Source organism: Alligator sinensis, unplaced genomic scaffold, assembly GCF_000455745.1.
Source record: "Alligator sinensis unplaced genomic scaffold, ASM45574v1 scaffold69_1, whole genome shotgun sequence".
NCBI lineage: Eukaryota > Metazoa > Chordata > Crocodylia > Alligatoridae > Alligator > Alligator sinensis.
In genome coordinates, this window is record NW_005842443.1 from 488,222 (window position 1) to 508,106 (window position 19,885).

The 19,885-nt window shown below is 41.8% G+C and overlaps 1 protein-coding gene across 7 annotated transcripts in view; it reads right to left on the reverse strand.

Annotated features, from left to right (window-relative positions):
- HLCS (holocarboxylase synthetase) overlaps positions 1 to 19,885 on the reverse strand; it is a 196,387-nt gene that overhangs the window by 167,909 nt on the left and 8,593 nt on the right. For 4 of the 7 annotated variants that reach the window (XM_025212046.1, XM_025212047.1, XM_025212045.1 and 1 more), the window contains 4 exons: positions 15,654 to 15,806; positions 10,133 to 10,295; positions 5,366 to 6,330; positions 3,659 to 3,748 (listed from right to left, as the gene is read on the reverse strand). In XM_025212046.1, coding sequence (XP_025067831.1) covers positions 3,659 to 3,748; positions 5,366 to 6,330; positions 10,133 to 10,184 — 1,107 coding nt within the window. In that variant the 5' untranslated portion in view covers positions 10,185 to 10,295; positions 15,654 to 15,806. The remainder of the gene's footprint in view (positions 1 to 3,658; positions 3,749 to 5,365; positions 6,331 to 10,132; positions 10,296 to 15,653; positions 15,807 to 19,885) is intronic. The other 3 variants (XM_025212049.1, XM_025212048.1, XM_006030385.3) reach the window with 1 other exon arrangement.

Genomic DNA, 19,885 nt, shown 5'->3' on the forward strand with positions numbered 1-19,885 from the left:
AGAGTGATTATTGTCTGAATGTATGTGGATACATCAAAGGAAGCAGACATAGAGAGAGGTCTGGAAAAATATGTGCAATGAGTTCTGTGGATAAAGAAAATGAGGGACAACTATGGTATTTGGACAGGTCTTGGAGGACTCAAGCAGCATTAAAGCCAAATGACTGGACCCCAGGTGGGGTGCAGCAGGAAACTGGAAGCCTTCCTAGCTGCAAAAGCAAGCAGGCAGCTAACAAGAGAAACAGGCATGGGGGGGAGGGGCCAGAGCTGACCATGACAAGCAGCGGCACAGATGATTCGCAAAGAGACAGGCGCACTCAGTTTAACACAAGTGCAACTGCACTGATTATAGCTTCAGTTAAATGTCAGGAATGTCTTAACAAGGAAGAGATGGGAACAGGTCAAACCAATGTTAAATCAAGTAAAGGCAGACATAATCTACCTACAAGAATGTGGTATACTGGGGGAGAGGGATTATAAATGTTTTGAGAAGAGGCAGAAGTGGAGACCATCTTGATGGCCAAGGACAATTGACAACAAAGCAGCTGGAGGGGCAATGCTATTCAAGAACCCAAAGGTGGAAGCACAGAAGGTAGAAGACATCAGTTGTAGACTGAAGCGAATGATAACATCACCCAGGGGAGCAGAATTAGAAGTTTTCAATGTATATGCATCACTAGAGTGAGGGGAGGAAGGCTCTGCTTAGAAAGCAGTTTATGTGGTCAGAGGGAGACCACTGATAATAGTGGGGGACTTCAACTACATAACAGAAGGAGGTGACAGAACAAGGAAAGGAGGAGGCAGACCTTTAGACAGTTCATCCAGATTGTTACAAATATAATTAATTAAAGAGTCATTAAGAGATGCGTGGGCAAGGGAGAAAGTTTTCATTAGAACTGACTCCTGTGGAAAGGAACAATCAAGAACTGACTTTGTATCAAAATAAACAGAGATAAGGAAGAAAGAAAGAAACCATATGTGCAGCATTTACTAATCACCAGATGCTGAACACAGAACTGAGTCTTGGTAAAAGCCCCATAAGGAAAAGGGGTGTGAGGAATTTAAATGCGCAACTCTTACAAGATAAGGAGGTATGTCAAAGGTACACAAGACAGCATAAGGGGTGGAGAACACTAAAGAAATATTTTTAAGAGTATCAGAGAATGGTGGATGATGAAGAGGAGGATGGGATAATTCTTCAGGAAGGAAGGAAGGAAGGCCAAAAACGGAAAAGAACGAAAGATCTGAGTGAGCTACAAAAAAGATGCAGGAGCTCCTAAAAGGAGCTGAAGGAAGACAGGTACAACAAGAACTAGAAGAAACAAAGCAAGAGATAGAAAGCTGGTTTAAAAGAAAGATGAGAGAAACATGTTTTTAGCACAAACACCCTCGGTGGTAGAAAATGAAGAGTGATCCTTACACTTTTTGGCTACAGTGAAGACAGCAAAAGGAAAATTAAAAGCAGTGCAGGAAGGTGGTACCAGGTGGAAAAGCAGGAGGAGGTGTTAGAGGCAATGTGAAGAGTTTATGAAGAGCTATATCAGAAGCAGGAGATAGACAGGAATAAGATGAAGGATTTGCTGGAAGAGACTGAAGAGAAAGTAGAGGAGGAAGAAGTAAAGATGGAAGAAAAGATAAGCTTAAAGAAAGTCAAGGAGTGTTTAAAAACCTTTAAGAGGGAGATCGCCAGGAGCAGACCTATGAAATTTTATGAGAAGTTTTAAGGATAAATAGAGAGGGATAGAATGGAAGTTTTTGAGGAAAAAGCGGAAACAGGGGAAGCAGGAAAAGATTTTACAATAGGCATTGTGATCTTACTCTTCCAGAAAGGAGCAAAGGAACTCTTGAAAAACTGGAGACTGATTATACTCCTTAATATGGACTATAAGTTAACAGCCAAGACACTGGCTTTCAGAATGAGGAAAAACCTCCAGAAGATAATACATGAAGACCAAGTATGCACAGTACCAGGTAAAAGGATCTCCAAAATTATCAGAGAGATCAGATGCACTGTCCCACATCCAAGACAGGAAAACAAACACAGTTATAGCAAACCTAGATTTAGAAAAAGTATGACAGAGTGGATCATGATTCATGATGATTACATATTTGAAGTGCTAGGAAAATGGGGTTCCCAGAGAAAGTTGTGTGTTGAATAAGGCTATTGTATAGAAAGGCAGAGTCAAGTCCAAATTAATGATCATCTAAGTAGGACCTTAAAAATCCATACAGAAGTGAGGCAAGGGTGCCCCATCACCACTATCTGTGTGTGGCATTGAACCATTAGCACAAAGAATAAGAAAAGACAAGGTCATAAGGAGAGTAAAGATACTGGTAGGGGGTGAGGTAAAATGCATATTATACATGGATAATATGAAAGTACTAGTTAGAGATAGAATGGAAAGGGTGCACCTTTCCACCCTTCTATGGAAAGGGTGCTAAAGCATACAGAGTATGGAGAAGCGATGGGAACTAAACTAAATAGATCGAAAGGAGTGCAGAACTGGAGGGAGTTGGAGAAGTTGGGCCTTCAAATAAGAGAGAGAGAAATTAAAAGTGCTAGGGGAGATCCTAGGATGGATGCTGAGAGGAAAGGTGATACAGCATGGAAAAAGGTGATGGCAAGGATACACCAAATACTTTGGTTATGGTCTGGAAGGATGCTGTTCTTTGCTGGAAAAGTGGTGGCAGTTAACGCTGGGTTACTGCCAATTATTCTATACATGTGGCAACAGATAGCAAAAGTACAGAGGAAAATGTGTGTTCTTATGGAATGCCAAAAGAGAAAGGTTGGCTAGCGCAGAACTGCAAAAAGCAAGAGAAACTGGGGGATGTGGGCTGCCAGACTTGGGATTCTTCATCTATGCCAACTATGTAAACACAGTATGCATGGTGGTATCAGAGGGAAAGAGGAAAGCAATATTTATCACTGGATTTCATGCAGCTGCAATTTTGAGGAAATGAGGAATATATCAAACCTCTTCGAGAGTCTATGGGTGTGGTAAGCATGGATTCATTGCACCAGGATGGAAGGTTTCATGCAGAAATAGGGAAGGTAGGGCTGGCAGTCCAGAAAGTCTGTAAGAAATTCATGAAAGCAGTAAGAGAAAGAGACAGGATGGCACTGGAGGGAAACTTCACAGAAGGACAAGTAAAGAAGGTGTGGGGAGCAGTGGTGAGTAAACAACTAAAAGGAGAACATGCTGACCTATCATAGATGGTTGTAAAAAATATCCTGCCAGTGAGAGAGATGCAACACAGATAAAGCTTGATGAGTTCATCAAGGTGCCCAACGGAGAAGTGCAGGGAAGAAGAAACCATGGGACATGTGTTTTGGGAATGTACATATAACAAAGGGGTGTGGGAAAGAATCTGCCACTTTCTGAGTGTCACCAAAATAAACCGATAGCACAGGAGATGGTACTATATGGACTCATACCAAAGAGACTGGAGGAAATGCTATTAAGGACTTTATTAGCATGTGTTAAAACTAGTTTATGGAAAGTAAGAAACCTCTGAGTTTTTAAAGAGTCAATTTTCACTGAAAGAATGGATCTGAAGCTGGGGCTGCATGAACTAAAATACTACATCAAACGGGACTAGGAAGAGATCAGAGAAGAAGAAGTGGAGAAGTGAAGAAAAAAAAGGATAGGACATACTGTACTTGTTTCACTCAACCAACAGAGAGGACTGATTGGAGGGGTCGAGAGTTTCAGGTGGTTACTGAGGTAACTGTTTTTCATGGGATTCTATATGAAGGAAAAGAGTTCTGTATGAGTTTTTTTTGAGGAAGCTGATGTATGTTGTTTAAGAGTTTAATATATGTAGCTGTATGTTTTTGGATATGTAGTGTTTGCAATATGAAATGCTGTTAAAACAAAAATGCTCAATATGTGAAGCTTTGCAAGTTCAGGGTGGAGTGTGTTTTAAATAAAATTTGTAAATAATAATAATAATAATAATAAAAAAGTTCCCATCTGTATGTTTACCTCATGGGGGGGGGGGTCATGCGTTATATAGTCATGCTCAGTGTTGCCTGCATTTAATCCATTTAGTTGGTTTCTATTACTGAGCACATGCTGCTTGGCAGCAGTTTAATGATAGGCAATGTATTTAATAGGGGTGTACCGATAGAGATTTTTTGGGCTGATACCGATGGCCAATTTTTAATAAGCCATGTTGGCTGATACCGATCCAATTGCCAATATGCAGCCCAGCAGCACAGAAAGCGGCATCTGGCTGGTAAGTCTGTTGGGGGAGAAGGGGCGAGGGAGGAAGGAAGGGTCGAGGGAGGAAGGAAGGGGTGTGGGGAGGGGGGGCAGACTGAGGCCCAAGCAGTGAGGGAGGGAGTGGGCTAGGGCTGCACAGCTGGGGCAGAGTGCAGGACAGAGCTGTGGGGAAGGGGGGTGGCTCCCACCACTGCGCGCACCCCGGGAGGGTATGTGCCCCCAGATCTGCACGTGGGACAAGGGCAGCTTGGGGCCGGGGCAATGCCAAGCTCTTCCTGATGACAGGGCTGGGCTGCACTCGGGGTGGGTGGCAGCAGTGCTGGGAGTGAGGGTTGGGGGGGGGGGCTCTCACCCCTCCGCCCCTCCCCGCAATCCCCCTCCTAGCACTGCTGCTGCCCTCCTCAAGCAAAGCCAGGCCCAGCCCCCCCCCACCAGGAAGAACCTGTCACTACCCCCAGTTCCAGCCTGCAGCGGCAGCCCACCATCGCCCCATGCACCAATCCAGGCACACACACCACCCATGCCCTCCCAGGGTGTGCCTAGCCCCACCCCGCCACATCCCCTGTATGAGCCACTCGCAGCTCTGTCCGGCCCCTGATGTGCAGCGTCTGCCTAAACCCCAGCCCCACTGTCTCCCTCACCGCAGGAGTCTTGATCTGCCGGACCCCTCGCACACCCCTTCCCTCACAGGTCTTACCAACCTGACCTGGCTGCTCTCCACACTGCCGGGCTGCGCTCCTGGCCACTTGCATGCTGTGCTGCAGCTGCATGCATGCACGTGGCATTTATCACTGACATCATTGGCCACATCAGCCAAAAAAAGGGGACTGCCAATACTGTCAATTTTCCTTATATTGGTGCCAATTGAATATGGGACCAATGTATCAGTGCACCTCTAGTATTTAATGATTTTATTTGTATGCAACTGTAAGACAAGGAGGTTTTTGCCCCATGCAGATTTGGGGGGTGGGAAATCTCAACTTGTATTTGAGCAAATACAGAAGGGTGCTTTGCCTTTGTTTGTAGATTACAGAGGCCAAAAAAATAGCTTTCGATGGAAAAATCTATTGAAATTCAGCACTGCAACTCTTTCATGTTACAGCAAAAAGGTAAGTTAGGTCTTAATACACTTCATACCTGACAAAGAATGGCTTCTCCTCTAATGTCTCCATAAGTCAGGTGAATAATAACTATATCTTTATCTGGATTATTTAAGCGACTCAGTGGCCTTGCTTTCTTGATATCTTCCTGAACATCCTCCTCAAAAACACTGCCACTAGTCAAAAGGTTTAATTTAACTTCAGTGTTGTCTGCTTTAAAGACCACCAGTTCATGGATGGTCTTATTCAGTTCATTTTTGCTCTTCACTTTTATACTGCCAAAAGTAAAAGAGGTAGAAAGTCCTAAAATCTTTCCACCTTTTGACAAGAAGGTCAGAAATTGTTTATGATTGTCCTCAGAAATGGGTTCCTCTGTGGCAATGACCAACAACAAAGAGTTATCAAGCCATGGAACTTTCAGAATTTGCTTCTCCAGCAACGGGTAGATTACATAATTGTCTGGATCAATGCATTCCTTGAGGATTGATTCTATCTGCTCAAATTTTGTTTTCATATAGTCAGAACCCACATAAACCAAAATATTAGGAGGCTTCCCACTAAGATTTATTCTTTTTATGTCTCTTGCCAGAAAGTCATCAGTAACTTCTTCCAAGCTGCCACTGCAATCATCAGGAAGTTCTGGAATGTTTTCTGCAGAAGCAAATCTTACTGACTCAATGGTACTGCTTTCAAGTTGCAAGCACTCATGACAGCTTGAAAGATGAAGATGGTGGTGTTCTCCAAAACCTGTTTCTTTATCAGGAAGGTTATTAGATTCATCCTGAGACTCATGTCCTCTTTCTAGCTTGGATCTCTCTGCTTGCATCCCTTCACCACCTCCTCCTGGAGGATCAGCTACATCTGATTCATATTCAGCAGTAGACTCTAAAGGTATAGCAGGGGTCAGTTCTTCCATTTCTGTGCCATTAGCACTTTTCTTCTCTTCCACAGCTGAGGCCACCTGTTCTAACTTCTTAAGAGCAGATTCCTGTAAATGAACAGCTGAGAGAGAAAAATTATATAAAATATATAAAAATAGTAATGTTGAGTATCAACAGCCTTGATATTCAAGGTGATTTTCAATTAATTTCAGAACAACTCATTATACTACTAGAAGTTTTCTCATTTTAGAAACTAAGAACTACCCACTCCCTGAAACGCAGTGAACTCGGCCCGTTTACCTGAGGTGCTGGGAATTTATACAGAATTCAGGCTGGAAGCCAAATGTTCTGTTCTTAACTCTGCCAGTGATTCATTATATAACCTCTAATTTCAATTGTCTTTGATTTTGAAAGGCTAACTTGAGACATTTAGAGGGAATGAACAACCATTTTTTACACTGAAGTCAATGTTGACTGTGGATGCATGGTTCAAATATGCAAGGCAGAAGGTAGAGTAGATATGTACCTCAAAGTAACTAAATAAGATATGCTTTCATTAACTCAAGTTCCAGATGCTGTGAAAGGACAAGCACAGAGCAGTGTCTATCTATCTAGACCTGACTTCTCTGCCTGGACAAAGGTTCATAATTTGGAAATGGCTGAAGCAGGACATCCCTTATGCCTTTCCTGCGAGGTGCTTCTAGCAGATGAAGCATATTTTAGTTCACTCAGTATAGTTCACTCAATTTGGCCTGCTCCACTCTGATTGAAGAAAAGCAAAAAAAGTGATGGATGAAGCCATAAAAAATACTGGTCCAGACTGAGGAACAGAATGGAAACTTTGCTCACTGCTGTTCCAAAACAAGCTGTATAAACTTGGATGATAATGAACATGGTAGAAGCACTGAGCCATAAGGTTTTTTTGTACTTTTGGGGGGCAAAAGTTATGAAGATATGGAAAAGTATGAATTATCTTTGCTCTGCAGTAAGAAAAGGATAGCTCTAAGCTCTTGGACCAGAACAGATAATGACCCAGAAAAGCAGAAAGTAAAAAACTAATCAGAACTGGTTTAAAGTTAACAATGGAAATACAAAAATAGGAAAAAAATATTTCTGATCCAACAGAAGGGACACTGCAGAAAAGTGTCACCATAAAATTTACAGAACAATGAGGAAATGGAAAGAAAATTACTTTTTTGCATGGTCATGCAATTTTTTTTCATTCCTACAGTTAAACAAACAAGAAAAATGTTTCAAACTCCAAACATTTTAATTAGTTTCACTTTTCTTGACAACAAAAAGCAGAACAGGGCATTGTAGTGAATTAAACATTTCTTTTCTGGGCACGCCTAAGAAAATCAAAGAAAACTAAGGCTAAATTAACAGGAAGAAGAAAAGTGGTGATGTCCTCCCCTTTATGCAATAGCCCAGTAAACTGTGAGCATTTACCCAGTACGTGGGAGATGTAGGTATAGTTTCTTCTGCCTCAAGGTACCTGAGCCCACATATTCCCCCTCTCAAGACAATATACCAGCCACCATGCTGAAATATATTCTGGGACTGGATGCCCTAAACCTCTTCTGTTCACAATATCCTAAACTGCCTGATAAGGGCAGACATTTAATCTAGGGTAGGGGCTGGCAACCTCGCCTGTATCACTGCTGCTTAAGCTGCTGCCAGAGCTGTAACTGCAGTCACCACTCCCCCCCCTCCCCACCAAGTGCTGCTACTGCCATTTCTCCCCACCACATGGGTGAAAGACCCTTCTCCCCCTCCCCCACAACACCACAAAAGCCCCGACTGCTGAAATGCTGGCTCCTGGTTCTGCAGGCCAGATAAAATGGCTCTGTAGGCCAGATCCAGCCTGTGAGCCATAGGTTGCTGGTAGGGCTATGCAAAGCTTCGGTCCCCGATTTGATTCAGAGGACATTCGGCCCGATTTGGTGGCCAAATCTCCGAATCTAATCAGGAGACCCTTTAATCTCTCTGAATCAAATCAGAACCCTCCATATTGATTCAGAGATATTCGGAAAGTTTCGGAGATTCAGACATAGACACAGCTTTAAATGTTTTTTCTACATACCTCAAGGTACCAGGTGGCTTGCGAATGCTGAGATGCTGGGGCGGATGGAGTGTCCCACGGGAGCGCGCGGGGCTCCCCAGCGCACTCGGCAGCAGACCCAGAAGTGGACCAGAAGCACTTCCGGTTCAGTTCCAGGTCCACTGGGGAGCGTGCATGGGGGCCCCACACACTGGTAACTGGTGCCTCCTTGGTCGGGGGGGAGGGGGAGCACCCAGTGTCCCCTTGTGACCGATCACCAAGCCAGGGACTGTGGAGGGGACCCCCCAGCAGACCCAGAAGTGGACCAGAAGTAGTTCTGGTCCACTTCCAGGTTCACCGCCAAGCACGCGGGGGGCCTCCCATGCACCTGTGGGACACTCCATCAACCCCAGCATCACAGCATTTATGAGCCACGCCTCGAGGTATGTAGAAAAAACATTTAAAGATGTGTCTATGGCTAAATCGCTGATTCTCTGAATCAGCATCGAATCTTCAGATTTGGATTCAGATTAATCAAATTGGGGACAGTGATCTGAATCAACGAATCGAATCACTGTCCCCCGAATCAGGCCATTTCTGAATCCAAACTGAATACGGCCCGCTTTGCACACCCCTAGTTGCTGGCTCCTTCTAAGGGATCCCACCTTTTAGAGGAATGTCCTAGGCAACATGTTGCAAGATAAGATGGGTAACCCTCAATTATGTGTGCTGGAGCTTTACTACCAAGATATGAATATTCAGTAATCCAAACAGCAACAGTGAAAACTATCTTCACAGTTAGGGCGACTAGGATCTGGAACCAACTTTCAAGGGAAGTGGTGCTGGCTCCTACTCTGGGGGTCTTCAAGAAGTGGCTCGATGCCTACATGGCTGGGGTCACTTGAGCCCAGTTTCTCTCCTGCCCAGCCAGGGGGTCAGACTTGAAGTTCTACAAGGTTCCTTCCGACCCTACTTCTATGATTCTATGATCTTGTAATCAGGACCTAGGTTGCAAGTCCCTATTCCAATGAATGGAGTTTCAACCACTAAAGGGAGTCATGAAACCCACAGATATTCAATTACTCCAGATAAGCTCAAGCCTGAAGTGGTGTCATGGGAGGATTCAAGCTTCCTGGAAATTGGTTTATGGCTCAGAGACTGTATAAACAATTAAACCAGCAGAACAGCAAAAATAGTTTAGATCGAATATTCTGGGAGGGGATACTCTCAATTGCACAGATCAGATAGAGCACTTAAGATGTTATGGTATAAAAGTAGAATTGCCATTTTCTTTTCCAGTTTTGATAGCATAGTCCTGAAATCTTTCCAGATCAAGCTATTCAGACAATTAGGCTGAAATTTGTTAACCAAAGCAACATTTCAGTAAATAAATTATATGCCAAAATTATTTAGTCAGCTTGATCTTTGCAACTGTTACATTAACTTTTCTAAAAAATTGTGCTACAGCATCTCATGTCCTCAGGGACGTTGTCATACATCTAAATTTTTGCTGACAGTAACTTTGGCTTTTGTATGACACAGTAATGACCTGGGCATTTAAATATAAATGGATAAATATGGTATTATTTTGAAGATTTCTTGAACAATTAATTTTCTGGCTAGCATTTCTAATACAAATTTGTAATAAACTTCATAAAATCTCAAGTCAGGCAAACTTGAACAACATATTTCAATTTTCTCTATGCGTTAGGTGTTAAGTGGAAGAAACTTAAAATGTTCTCTTTGAAATGAGCAACTTACTGTCCTTCTGGACAACATCTATTAATACGACAAAAGTATTTTTATTTGTATATATGTATTGAACTTATAAGTGTAAAACTAGTATGCTGCACTAGATAAAAAGATTTATGAGGATACTTACAAACAATCTTGTTTGGCACCATTCCATTATCCATTTGAAGTCTGTCTTCCATGAATGCTATTCCAAGGTTACTGAAATTATCCACACTTGCTTTGGCAATTAATTTAAATGTTTCCCCAGATTTATAGGCCAAAGGTGAACAATAGTCTGACCACTTCACAATCTAAGAATATATATTAAGAAAAAAAAATCTAGTTGTAATTTCGAGATCTAGAGAGAGGAACTTAACCAATATTTACAATATTACATACACAGGCATTTCTAGGACAGAAAAAGGGGCATGTGCACATGTATGTGTGTATATGTTACACGTATATATAGAATGTCCTTATATACAAGGGAGAAAAGTATATATTATATAAAGGGAGAGGATATATATACATAAAGGTGATTCCATATATAAAGTTGACATTGCTATCCTGGAAATGTACAATCTTAAAAAAAAACAATAAGAAGTGAAGCCAACATGGGAACATCAACATAAACATAATAGCAAGGTCAGCATAAACAGAACACAGCACATCCTCAGAATCTCTTTTAAAAAAAACTTTTCCCTAAAACCACCGTGTCTTTAAAGCAATGACCACTGCGATTAACTTAACCTTTGAATCCGAGATAGAGAAGCTGTTTCCAACATTCAGTTCTACACACAAGTGCATCCCCCATGACTGAGAATTGTGAGTACATAAGCCCAAGAACAGACAAAACAATCCCAAAGAAACCTTATCAAAGGAGGGTCATGTATCAGCTGATACCTGGTACAGGACTTGATTTCTATTCAGTCCTGACAGATGTAAACAAAGGCTGAACTGAGTTTTGAGAGGAACAGGTGAGCACAAGTACTTCTTTCTCAGAGATCAAAGTTTTGAAATCTCTGCAGAACACAAACAAAAAGATTTACTACAGTAAGTAGCATGGAAAGAACTGTGTTCTGCAGCTAAATCTCTTCACTTCCCTTTTTAATTCAGAGCAGCAGCATGTCTTTCAGCTCAAATATGTTAAGAAGAATGCAGAGACAAGCAGCAGAAGCAGACCATGGATTAAGTTAATCAGAGTGTTACTTTTATAAAGCCTTCAAAATCATAAATGGAACACAGCAAACTTCTACAGCAACTTCAATAACCATGATCACTGGGAAGTTGGTAATAGAAGCACTATAAAAGTGATGCTCTTAGACTTCTACCTGAAGAGTGTATCAGTTTGCTCCAAGCTGTTATTCTAGCAGCCAGGAAAACATACTATGGGAATAACTAAAACATTTAGAGATAAGGTATTTAAAAGCAACAAAAAATAGATCATCAACATTTAATTGTCAAGCCTGATGAAAAATCTGTATCTTCTCAAGAAGACCAGAACAGGAACACAAATATAAATTCAGCCACACAGATAGATAAACAAATATTTTAACATAAGTCTATATCTATGTATGCTAAGAATTTCAAATATACAGACTACTTGTGAGATTAAGTTAACCTTCACAGCAGAGCCTTTTTAAATACTGGCAGACAAATGAACTCCCTACGGAATACTACAAATATTTTGAAACTATTGTCACCAGAGTGTTTTCGTACAGTTTTCTCTTTTTCCACTAAACACAACAGACAATTAAAATGCCTTTTTAACACCATATTTAATAAACTGAAAAGTAATTAATTCTTGGAAAAATGTCTATTTTAATTGCTACTACCTCAGCAAATACTCAAACAAAAATTTAGTATTATTATTTCTTAATTTATTGTATTACTTTAATGTAATCCACTTCTGAAGGACGACAGTGTCAGGTTTATTTGTAGTTCCCAAGTAGATGAAGTCTAATGTTGTGCTGGAGCACCATTTCCCAACTTTTTCCGCTCCACGGCACACTTACCCGGCCTTCTCTGCCCCTCAGCACACCAGCCAAATGCAGGGGGTGGGGTGGCAAACAGCCAAATGCCAAGCCAAGGCGGGGGGGCTGAACACTGAAGGGGGGCGCTTGGCAAGCGGCCAAACAGAGAGCAGGGAAAGGGGGGTATTGGCACAGGGCTGGCTGGGGCGCAGTGACAGTACGGGGCGGCAGTGGCATTACTGCCTGTAGTCACACATCCCCGGAAGCCCCCCCCGCCCCCTCCAAGATTCCGTGGCACACCTGGACGTGGCTGACAGCACACCAGTTGGGAAACGCTGTGCTAGAGTTTAGATATGCATGACAAACTTGGAGGGCTCAGATTTTAACTGCCTTGGTAAGAAAACAGCCCCAAAATTGATGAAGAGACTCAACCAGGCAGTTGAACTAAGACTACTCACTTATAATTACTACATTTTAAAACGAGGTCTTAAACATAGCTAAAATATTGGATAATTTTACTCCAATCTTGAGTCAGTCAAAATATATATAATAGAATTAGAGATAGGGGTATCTGGGTAAAGTTCAAGTGCTTATTTTATGAAAAAGGTTAAACTAAATGATTAAATGGTCCTTTTGGGCACTGAACTGTTAACTTATGAGCTGTAAGTAAATTAGTGAAATTAGGAAACAATTTTCAGCTATTTGATTTATGTGGGTGTGCGCATACATGCGCATTCATGTGCATGTGTGTGCATGTACATATATATATATATATATATATATATAAAAAATCATAAATACATATTTCTACCTCATCTGAACGAGAAGAGTTTATAAAAGCAAATATCCAGAAGAGAGGCTGAAATTGTACTAGATTCATATGAAACTGTAATAAAATTTGGATAACTATTGTTTATGCATATATAGCTTAGAGGTTTTATGCAACCAATAATTCAAATGTTAGAAGAGTCTCATTCAGCCAATGTTTTTGCGAATACAGCATGCATCGACCATAATAATAAAGAAGGCATTTGTTTTATATAGAGGTGCACCAATACATTGGTCTATATCAGATCAGCACCGATAAAAGGAAAATTGACATTATTGGCAATCAGCTTTTTTGGCTGATGTGGCTGACAGTGCTGCCAATAAGTGGTGTGTGAATGCGCACAGCTGCAGCAGTCATGCAGCCAGCCCAGGAGCTTGGAGAGCAGAATCCAGCTGGTAAGTCTGTTGAGGTGAAGGAGCATAGGGGAGGGAAGAGGTGGGGGGGGGCAGATCAAGGGACTCCACTGTGAGGGAGGGAGTGGGGCTGGGGCTGGGGCTGGGGCTGGGACAGGGGCAGGCACTGCTCAGCTGGGGCGGGGCGCAGGATGGAGCTGCGGGGAGAGGGTGGGGGCAGCTCCTGCCAGTGCATGCACCCCTGGGGCAGACACAGGGGGAATTAGCCCCCCAGATCTGTGCATAGAGCAAGGATGGGCAGACTGGAGCCATGGACTGTACTGGGCTGTTCCCAGTGGGATTGGTGGGCTGGGCGTGTGCTCAGGGCAGGTGACAGCAGTGCTGGGAGGGGAGGTCTACAGGGGAACCCACCTCACAGGCCTAGTCCCGGCACCACAGTCACCCGCCACAAGTGCAGCCCCAGCCCAACCCCTGCACCAGGAAGAGCCCAGTGCAGCCCCTGGTCCCAGCCTGCAGTGGCAGCTTGCCCTTGCCCCACACACAGATCTGGGGGCACATGACCCCTATGCCTGCCCCGGGGGTGCACACAGCAGCAGGAGCCGCCACCCCCCTCCCTCCCCATGCCCCCTGGACAAGCCGCTTGCAGCTCTGTCCCACAAGCACCCGTGGGCTGCATATCTGCAATCGGATCAGTATCAGCCAATATGGCTCATTAATAATTGGCCATTGGTATTGGCCCAAAAAAATCTTCAGTTGTATACCCCTAGTTTTATATTTGCCTCCTACTTAAAATTGCCTATTGTAATACAACAGATCTGTTATGAAGATTGTGTCATTGCTATATATTCCAGTTTTTAATCCATGAAGAACCTCAAGAACATTTTCAAATATTGAAAATTTAGTTTTAACACCCTTTGTGAGTGTCACAACCCAAAGGGTGTGATTTTTGTTTTTGTGTGCACTTTGGCACCACTGAATTATTTTCCCGCCAAATTGTAGCTTTCTTTGCAGTGTGCATTGCTTCTTTGCAGCACAGAAATGCACTTTGCAAAGAGTTCCCGCCATTCGTATTCTAATTCGAGCCCCATTATTGGCTTGCGTTAAATTATTCACACGTGGCGGCTAGTGATTGGCTTGCTAGCCGTATAAAAGGCTTGGGTGGTTTCTGCCCAAGTTGGAGAACTCCGAGGAGAACCCCCGTAAGGGAGGACTCCACGAACACCAGGAGGAGGAGACTTCACGCTGTGTGAAGATCTCTAAGCGCTGTGGAGCCTATCGAACCCAGTGCATTTTAAGCAGGCAATAGGGGTCTGATCAGCCTCTAGCCTCTCCCTGCCGCCGTTCGCAATCCTCGACGTATCCCTTCCCTGCGCGCTTTCGTTCCACGAAGCCTAGCAAACTTCGTGTGAGTCTATTTTGAGCTCTTCGAAAGGATCCACGGAGCCTTGACAACTCTGTGGGAGTGATCGAATATTGTCGGAGTCCTCAAACGAGGGTTTAAGCGGAGCTGTGCCTGGGAAACTGTCCAGCCTACACCGTGACCATCTTCGCTGTAAGTAAACAATCTTGAATCAACCATTACGCATCCGTGACTAATTCTAGCGTGTTGCCTGTTTTCTCCGACCCAGCGTGCCCGGGCTGCTGGCCACAGCCCGCGCGGTGCGAAAAAGGGCCCGGATCGCTCCTGGCCCGCACACGGAGACGAGGATGGGATCGGGAGAGGGCCCGCACAGTGAGATAGATAAATTGAAGTCTGATGCTCATTTTACAGGAAGATGAACCTGATTTAGACCTCACTTCAGTACTAATTTTAATAAGCCTATTCAGACACTCAGAAGTTAAACACCTTGCTGAATCAGCATCTTTAAGAAATGCCAAACCCTAGAGTTTGTTTACTTCAGCTACTCTTGTAGTTGTTTAGTACATTTGAAAAAAAAGTAGGCCCTGAAAATGATTTACTCAAGATCATATTAAAAGGCAGGAAAGAATAAAATCTCAAAATCTTCTCATTCCTAACCCTGTGAGTTGACCACAAAATCATCCTTCTTTACTAACCAAACTTGTCAAAGATGCACACAGAAAGGCAAACAGGTTCTACCCAGAATATACCAAAAATGAAGACCACTGATAACAGAAGATAGGGCTGCTCATTCAGTATGGCAGAAAAGAGTCTTCTCCAGGAATAATGAAGTACAACCTTCCCAAGTTTAACAAGCTAATATAATCAATGTCCAGCCTATTTCTCTTCCTATTTCACAAAACCAATTTTCCCTTCACGCGCGCAGTAAGAGAACATTGTATTATGCTTCAGGATGCAATTATTGTTCAAGAAGTAGATACAGTAGGAGGTTACAATCTTGATTGAACTTGCATCATCTATGTTCCTTATCTCCATTATACAGATATCTACTTTATTAAGCATTAATTTTAATTTCAAAATGTCTTGGACAGTTAATATCAATAAATGAAATTTGTCAAAACTACATTCTTTTAAAGACATTGACAGTCACTTACCTTTTTTGAAGAGCTAGATATACTCTGTAAATTATCTGTCTGAGCAGAAACACTTTCTGTCACAAATGCAATCTGTTCTGCTTCAACTATTTTGTCAGCATAAATAAAGGGAGTTATAAGAAGTAGACTCCATTTGTTTAAGTCATCCAGGGACTGAAACAAACAAGAAAATCGTCATCATCTTTTGAGGAAAAAGGTGTCAAAATGCACATTTTAATCATTTATATTTAAATTATCCCCAAGCTATCTTGGGTGTTCATCAAACAGTCTTATACAAATAGTCCCAATTACTTCACAATTTCTATGAAGAGGAAAAAGTGAAGGTCTAAATAATTAAGCAATATTATGCTGACAGTTAACATAACAATGACAATTAAGCCAAAAAGCAGTCTTTCCATTAGTGCAGATTCAAAATTTATCGGATATTCCTCTACTTAACTTTCCATTTTGCAAACCTTACTCAAATATCACATAAAGTTGTATTTTAATGCAACTGTATAACTCACGACCTAATTTTATCTTACATATAAAAACATGAAGGTACAATCCTCAAATTCAAGTAAAATGCTCATGTTTAATCTGAATACATTGTAGAAATAGCTAACAAAGTTATAATTAGACAAATACTGCCAAGTTAAAATGCATGTTAATTTCAAGAAGCAGATGTCAAGCAATACATTCCTTCTGTGACATTCTACCTTCTTTTATATTTAAAAAAGCATTAAAGTTTTAAAAAAATGGAAACAAAATGCATGTCACTATATGATGTGCTATAAGACTTAAGTTGGAATGTCATGATTTTCATGCATTTTAGTTTTCAAAGCATTACAACATTTTCACTGCATGTAATGGGGAAAATAAGTCAAATGTTATATAAAAGAGATTCTATTTAGTGTACCACCTCACACAAAAAAACCCAGTATTTGCTTAACAAGAAGTCTTTAATATGGCTATACAGGGAAGGAAAAGACAATCCTGTTTATTATTAAGACGATTTATTAAAATTTCACATTTAGAAATATTCCTACAGGCTAATGGATGTAGGTTGTAGCTGTGTTGGTCTAAGGACAAAGGCAGACAAGATTCTTTGGGTAAATCCGATATCTTTTATTAGACCAACTCAAATATTTGGAAAAATTCTGCTTAGCAAGCTTTTGGACACAAATACCCACCGTCAAGCTGAAGAAGCAGCTGCAGATGGTCTGTGCTCTACCTGGATGGAATGGTAAAGCAGCCAGACACCAGTAGGTATGCAAGCTAATTTAAGCTAATGCAGGCTAATGTAAAAGTTACTTATTGATTATACATAATATATGATGTTTATAATCATACTGCCTAGTAAACACACTATTCATATCAACTAAAATATGGAAGACTTTTGAAATTCCAATGGTAAGGCAGATTCTTTTAGCTCTTATCAAAACAAGCCCTGATTAATCTTGTATTACAATGCCAACTGTGCAATAGATATTGCCCTATTTAACAATGGAAAATATCGAAAATTATTTGAAACAGTGTTTATTGAAAAAGAAATAACTCTCTCAGTATCACCAATTGAAGTAATTTTCCAGCTTTAAAAACCTAACCCTCTAATGCCTTGGCTAACTATTTTGATATCAGAGCTTTTTTACATAATTAACCATATTTTCTTCAGGTACCTAGTTCTTTTTACCTAAACATGGCAAACAACTTGCAAAAAAAACAAAAACCAAACCAAACAAAAAAAAACCCCCTTAAAATTGTACAATTTGTTAAGCATGCTAGAGAGTTAAATGCTGTCATTAGAACATATATATGACAGTTAGGATTTTGTGGTAGTTTTAGAGAACTGTCATGACAGTCCTGAAAAGATACAACAAAAGTATTTTGTGGGCAATGACTTTTATTGGACCAACTGTATATTTGGGAGAGATTTAAACAAGTTTTCAAGCATAAGATACCCTTCCTCAGGTCTCACTTGAAGAAGGGTGCTCTGCAGCTAGTCTAAATCTCTACAAGCTATGCAGCTGGTCCAATAAAAGGTATCACTCAGTAAGGATTCTGTTATCATTCTACCCACAAACTATTTTTAAACTGATTTTTTCTGCTGTTTTAAATTAATGTAAAAGATTTAAAACTATACTAAATATATTTTTGGCACTAAACCATATTGGGGCAAACCAAATTAGTGAAGCAATTATGAATCTTTATTAATTTCCTATAAGAGCATGTACATTTCTCAAAAGAAAAAAAAAAAAAGACTTGAGCATATACATCAATATACATTTAAATGGCAATAACATAACAAAATCTTGATTTACATAAAAAGCAAGCTTAACTAACATAGGATACTGGTTATGGAATATATTGCAAAAATCTTAGAATCATAGGAAAAAAGGACAGGAAAAGAACAAAAGGTCATCTGGTGCAATCCCCCGCTCAAGGCAAGATCATCTTTATTTGAACAATTCCAGGCAAGTGTCTATCTAACCTGGTCCTGAAAACTTTCAAGAAAGGCAACTCCATAAATGCTTAACCACCCTCATAGTGAAAAAAAATCCTACTAATACTGCATCCAACCTAAATGTCCCTAGTTACAAGACAGTTACTTCTTGTACTGTTCCTTGTGGCCAGAGACAACAATCTACTACAGGGGTGGGCAAAATGCAGCCCGCAGGCCGAATATGGCCTGCCAGGCCATTCTATCCGGCTCGTGGGGCCCCTAAAAATTTAGAAAATTAATATTTATCTGCCCCTGACTGCCTGTCATGATGCCCTCAATGACTTGGCAAAACTCAGTAAGCGGCCCTCTGCCCAAAATAACTGCCCACCCCTGATCTACTACAATCCATCCACTTTATAACTACCCTTCTTAAAGCATCTGAAGACTGTTATCAAATCCACCAAGCTTCTGTACTACAGACTAAATAAATCCCATTCTTTGAACATCTTTCCATAAATCACATTTCCAAGACCTCTTATCATTGTTATCAGTCTCTGCTGATCTCTTTCTAATTTTCCCATGTCTATGTTTAAGTGCGGGTGAGACTTCACCACTGCTAAACCTTTCACTTGATTTGCATGTGAAATTAACTCCTGTTAATACAACCCAGTACAATATCGGGTTCTCCACCCCAATAAAAGCACACTGTTTACTCATACTCAGCCTATGGTCCACTCAAATCCTCAGGTCCCTTTCTACAATACTGCAGCCTAAACTATCATATTTGTGTGTGATTGTTCTGTCCCAAGTACAGGAGTTTGCACTTGTCTTTACTTAATTCATCATTTGATTAATTCTTGAGCATTTCTCCAGTTTATCAAAATCATGTTGAATCCTAATCCTAGTCTCCAAAGTGTCTGTAATGCCACATAGCTATATGGACTCCAACAGGTAAGATAGCACTCAAGAGAACTGGTGGGCAGGACTCCAAGGGCGAGATGTCTGAGGGGAAAAGCAGTCCAGAAAAACTGGTTGTGCTTTAAGGAGACTGTATCAAGGGTAGAAAAGCAAACTATCCCAAGGTGAAAGGAGGATAGGAAGTGCAGCAAGAGGCTAGTCTAGCAAAATGGCAAATATTTCAATGAGCTAAAACTCAAAAATGAATTTTACAGAAAGTGGAAACTTGACCACGTTACTAGGGATGAGTATAAGTCTATTGCACAGGTATGAAGGGAAAAAATCAGGAAGTTCAAGGCATGATTTGAGATGCAGCTCAACTACAGGAGGGTTGGCTGCTAGACCAGAATCCAGAAGTGACTGGCATACTGTGGACAGGCAGCCAAATGCTGCAGACCTGGGCTCCCCATCCTGCTGCCCTCCCTTAAGGGCCTCCACAGCCCAGCGGGCAGGACCTGCCACAGCAAGGCAGAATGGGGCTAGATGGGGAAGCTTGTGAAACTCTTGGGAGCTCTGCACCATCATGGCAAGGTGCCCCGTCCATCCAGCAGCAGCGAAGTGCACCGCCACCTCTGCCGAACAGGCAGGGGGCACTTCGCCATGGTGGCATGGGGCTCCCAGCAGCAAGAAGCTTCTCCACTTGGCCCTGCTCTGCCCTGCTGCACCAAGTCCCACACACTGGGCCATGGAGGCCCCAGGAGGAGGGCAGCAGGGTGGAGAGCCCAAGCCTGCAGCAGGCAGCCTGCGCCTGCCCCATGCACGAACCTGGAGGATACATACTCCTCCGGTTTCCCTTCCAGGAGTGTGCACAGCAGCAGGGAGCCACCCCCCCCCCCCCCCCAAAAAAAAAACA